General features: G+C 44.8%; 1 protein-coding gene across 1 annotated transcript; it reads right to left on the bottom strand.

Moving 5' to 3' along the window:
• LOC100622090 (olfactory receptor 8S1-like) lies at positions 1,866–4,525 on the bottom strand. The gene is made up of 2 exons (XM_021091257.1): positions 3,753–4,525; positions 1,866–2,028 (listed from the first exon to the last, which is right to left on the bottom strand). The coding sequence occupies exons 1-2, from the start codon at positions 4,523–4,525 to the stop codon at positions 1,866–1,868; spliced, it is 936 nt and encodes a 311-aa protein (XP_020946916.1).

The raw sequence follows: 4,868 nt of genomic DNA, 5'->3' as shown, positions 1-4,868 counted from the left end.
TAAGGACCTGACATTGTCTCCCTGAGAATGCAGGTTTGATCCCTGGCCCCTCTCAGGGGCATAGGTTGCAGATGGGGCTGTGGTGTAGGTCAGCAGCTGCAGCTCCAATTTGACCCTTATCCTGGGAACTTCCATATGCTGCAGGTGCTGTTATAAAACAAAAAACAAAGACAGGAGGAGACACACTTTCTTTATTTCATTTCTTTCTCAGTTAACTCTGGAGCTGTAGATCTTCCAGTGAATTTTGTGATGAGAAAGAAGAGGAGTTGGGTCTCAGTACTAAGATGAGACTCTCCCAGAATGAAGTGGAATATTTGCTAGTGGTCAGATAGGTTGATTTATACTTTGGGCATAGATGAAAGTAGGCAAGAGAGGGGGAGGCAGAAGGGGAGGGGTGGAAAGGACAAGATGAGAGGAAAAAGCGATAGCTGTAGAAATGGCTGGTGAAGCTGTAAGGATTTTCTTTACTCCCACCCCCACCCCAGTTTTTTGGAGAGATAGTTGACATACATTACTGTATAAGTTCAAAGCGTATGGTGTGATGGTTTAATGGTTTGATTTATACAAATAGTGAAATGAGTATTCCTAGGTTCAGCTCATACCATCATCTCATAAAGATACAATATAAAGAGAAGAAAAATGAAAAAAATGAAAAAATTTTCTCCTTGTGATGAGAACTTTTAGGATTTACTCTCTTAACAATGTTCCTGTACTCATACAATTTGTTACCTATAGTCATCATGTTGTTCGTTATGTCCCCAATATTTATGTATCTTACACTGGAAATTTGTAACTTTTTTATTTTTTTATTTTTAGGGCCACACCTGAGGCATATGGAAGTTCCCAGGATAGAAGTCAAGTTGGAGCTGTAGCTGCTGGCCTACACCAATGCGGATTCTAAGCTGTGTCTGTGACCTACCCCACAGCTCAGGGCAATGCCGGATCCTTAGCCCATTGAGCAGGGCGAGGGATTGAACCCACATCCTCATGGATACTAGTTGGGTTCCTTACCTACTGAGCCACAGTGGGAACTCTTTTTTTTTAAGTGTTTGGCCACACCCACGGCATGTGGAATTTCCAGAGCCAGGGATTGAACCAGAGCCACAGCAGAGACAACACCATGTAGTTATGCTGTATGCCACAAGGAAAGTCCAGAAATTTGTACTTTTGATCACCGTCCTCCAATACCCACGCCTTCCACCCTCCACCTCTGGTAACTGCATGTCTGATCTCTTTTTCTATGAGTTTTATTTTTTCCTAGGTTCTGCATATAAGTGAGATACTATCTGTCTTTCTTCATCTGACTTATGTCACTTAGCACAATGCTTTCAAGGTCAGGTTGTAACAAATGGTAGAATTTCCTTATTTTTATAGCTAAACAATATTCCATTGAGTGCGTGTGCACAAGCACACCCCCCCACCCCCACCGCTCACCTACCGCATAACTTCTTTATCCATTTATCCACTGACAGCACTTAGGTGGTTTTTTATTGTTGTTGTTGCTGTTGATTTCTGGCTATTGTAAACAATGCTGCTATGAACCTGGGGGTGCAGACATCTATTTGAGCTAGTATTTTTGTTTCTTTAAATATATTCCCAGAAGCGGAATTTCTGGATTGTATGGTGGTTCTATTTTTACTTTTTTGAGGACCCTCCATGATGTTTTTGAGAGGATTTTCTTGGATGGTGACTGGGCCCCCTGTGGATGGCAGTCTTCTCATCTCCCTTGACTTGGGGAGGGCACTGGGGTCAGAGGAACTAAGTCTTTGGTTTTGGAAAAGATTGCGTGCTGATAACAGCTCTTTTTGTCTCCTCTTCTTTCCCACAACATCCTCTCCTATTGTGAGGAGGCAGTGGAGCCTGGCTTAGGAGCTAAGTCTAGACTTCTTGGTCAGCATCCTCCTCAGAGCTGCTTTCACCTCCTGGTTCTTCAGGCTGTAGATGAGGGGGTTAAGCAGTGGCGTCACCACACTGTACTGCACAGACAGCACTTGCTCCAGGGCTGAGCCAGAAGCTGAAGTCACGTACCTTGAAGGGAATGGCACAAAGAGGTGAACTGAGCTCAGGGCAGTGGCGGGGGTGCTGTTGGTGGCCATGGCCCATCCCATCACAGGCACTCTGCAAAGAGGGTCATTGGTTCTGAGTCACTGTTATGGACGGCAGCACCCAGAAATGACTATATGATCAGTGAGAAGGCAGTCATTTCTGCCTTCAAATGCCTCCATATATGAGTGACGTTATGTGGCACATTGTAGAAATTGCCTTGCAGATGAAGGTCTGCAGCATATCAAGTGCTGCAGAGTAGAGTAGAGCTGAAAATAACTTCATGCAGTTTTGTAGCACTTCCTACCTTTCGAAGAATCTTTCCTTAATAGTTATGACGATGAGGATTTTTTTCTCTTCTTTTTACTATGTATGCAACTATATGTTTTCATCTCGTGATGACTGTTCCTCACAAAACTTCATGCTGTCATTGTTCCTAACATTTATGGCTCTTGGAATTACCCCAGAATCACAACACATTATTTTTTATAATCCTTAGTGTGTCCTTTAAAGAGTGTTTTTTCTTTAACTTAGAAAAGAAGCCCAACTTGGTAAACAAAGTGAAAGATAAAAATGTGTTTAGCACAAGATATGAGTCATAGATAAGATTAAAAATGTGGATGCATGTTGTTGAGTGTCACTGGGAATATTTCTCAAAGAATCGTTTAAAACATTTTTTTTTTGCAATGGTACCATCATTATTGGAATGTCCTCTGTGCATACTGATGCACTTGCTTAAAAAGGATATTTCATTTACTCTCATTTTTCCCCATTTAATTTATCCCTCCCAACATGTCTGTGAACTAGGTGAGAGAAATCTTCTACCCCCTTGTGGTAAATGAAGAAACTGAGAAGGTTGAGGAGATTTGTCCTCAGGCTCAGGTGAGCTCTCCTGGATCATTCTTTATCCTTTCCTGCCCCCGACCCCTTCCCAAGTAACAAGCAGGTGGGAAAACTGTAGCGCAATCTATGCAAAGCCATCTCTAGCTCACTGGTAGAAATCGCAGGCCCTTCGTTGTTCTTCCTCCTGGTAAGCAAGGACCCGTCAACTAGAGCGTGTATGTTTGAGAGAAACACGGTAGAAAAGAGCATGAGGTCTGAAGTCAGGCAGCCTAGGCATATGCTGTGGCTCCGTTACTAGCTTCTTCTGGGACCTTTGAAAAAGTCCCTGGCCACTCCTGAAACTCAGGTTTCTTACCTGAAAATGAGGTTAATATTTCTCTTGTCGTGTGCTACATACTAACATTGAGCTTGATTGTGTAAAGCAGCTATTGTGTGTAGAAGGTGCCTGATAAATCGTCGTAGGACAAATAAGCTCTGAGACCCATCTTCTAGACTTCCATTTCCAAGAGAAATGGCCTCTGTTTCAAGGATGATATGTTTATTTTAATTTTAATTTTTGCCTAGCACTGACAAAAGCGCTACCAAAAGCTCTCTGGTTTCCTTTTGAGAACTCTGAAGTCATAGTTAATGAAAGGCGGGAAGTCTTTGGTGTTTATGTGAGCTTATTTTCAGCGTTTGAAAACTGGGCCTTGGAAAGAAAATAGATTGTTTTGTGATCCACACATCTAGTCAACAGCAGAGCTAGAACTCTAACTTCCAGTGCAGTTCTTTTCCTGCTCCTTTGCAATGACATGTGCAAAAGACTGAGGCTCCTCTCGAGTGAGAAAGAGCCTGCAGTTATACTCAGGTGATATAGTATGGCATACCTGGACACTCCTGAAGCATAGAAGATGGTGACCACAAGGAAATGAGACGAGCAGGTAGAGAAGATCTTGCTCCGACCTGTGGCAGAGTTGATCCTTAAGGCTGTCATGACGATACGGGTGTAGGAACCCAGCAGGAGAACAAGGGTGACAATGCCGAGAACAGCTGTGCTTGTTAGGATGGAGGCAATGCTAACAGAGGGGTCAGAGCAGGCCAGCAGGAGCACTGGGGGAAGCTCACAGGCAAAGCTCCGGACAAGGTTGGGGCCACAGAAGTGATGCTGAGCCAGGAGGATGGTGTTAACTAAGCCCGTCCCCATTCCTATGGCCCAGGATGCTCCCACCAGGCCAGTGCACACCTTCCTGTTCATAGCCACCGCATACAACAGTGGGTGGCACACAGCCTGGAACCGGTCATAGGCCATGACTGAAAGGAGGCAAGTTTCAGTGGCTCCAGAAAATATGACCAAGGAGATCTGGGCGAAACACTCAAGGGGGGATATAGTCTTCCACTTGGAAAGAAGGTGCTCTAGCAGCTTAGGGACAATGATGGAGGAATAGAAGGCATCCAGGAAGGAGAGGTGGCTGAGGAAGAAGTACATGGGGCTGTGGAGGTGGGAATCAGTACTGATCACCAGCAGCATCAGCAGGTTCTCTGTGAGGATGAGGAGGTAAGCCACCAGGAATGTTACAAATAGTACTGCCTGGATGTGAGGGTTGTTAGATAGTCCTAGGAGAACAAATTCGGTGACCGTGGTTGTGTTGCCACCTTCCATGGAGCATTCAAGTTTCCTTTGCGAGGGACTAGAAGAGAAAAGAAGGCTCAAATGTGTTTCGAGTCTCAGAGTGTGGCTGGGGATGGGGCACTATGAATAAAGCTTCAGGAGTGACCCAGCACAGAACATGTCGTGGAAGCAAGCTTGCCATGCCAGACCTCATCAACCCTTCCCAGCTCAGGGCAATAACCTAATCTCAGCTCAGGTAGAGATGGTTGGAAGGAGGAGTGTAGAGAATCAAACCTGGAAGGAAAGACGAGGAGAACAGAGATGATCCAGACTGGAGAAGGAAAGGGAGTTGTCAAAAGACTCCAGGGCACTGGAGTGTGCTCTTCCGTACAGG

Source organism: Sus scrofa, chromosome 5 (assembly GCF_000003025.6).
Source record: "Sus scrofa isolate TJ Tabasco breed Duroc chromosome 5, Sscrofa11.1, whole genome shotgun sequence".
NCBI lineage: Eukaryota > Metazoa > Chordata > Mammalia > Artiodactyla > Suidae > Sus > Sus scrofa.
Note: the sequence above shows the minus strand (reverse complement) of the source record. Positions and strands in the feature narration are given on the sequence as shown.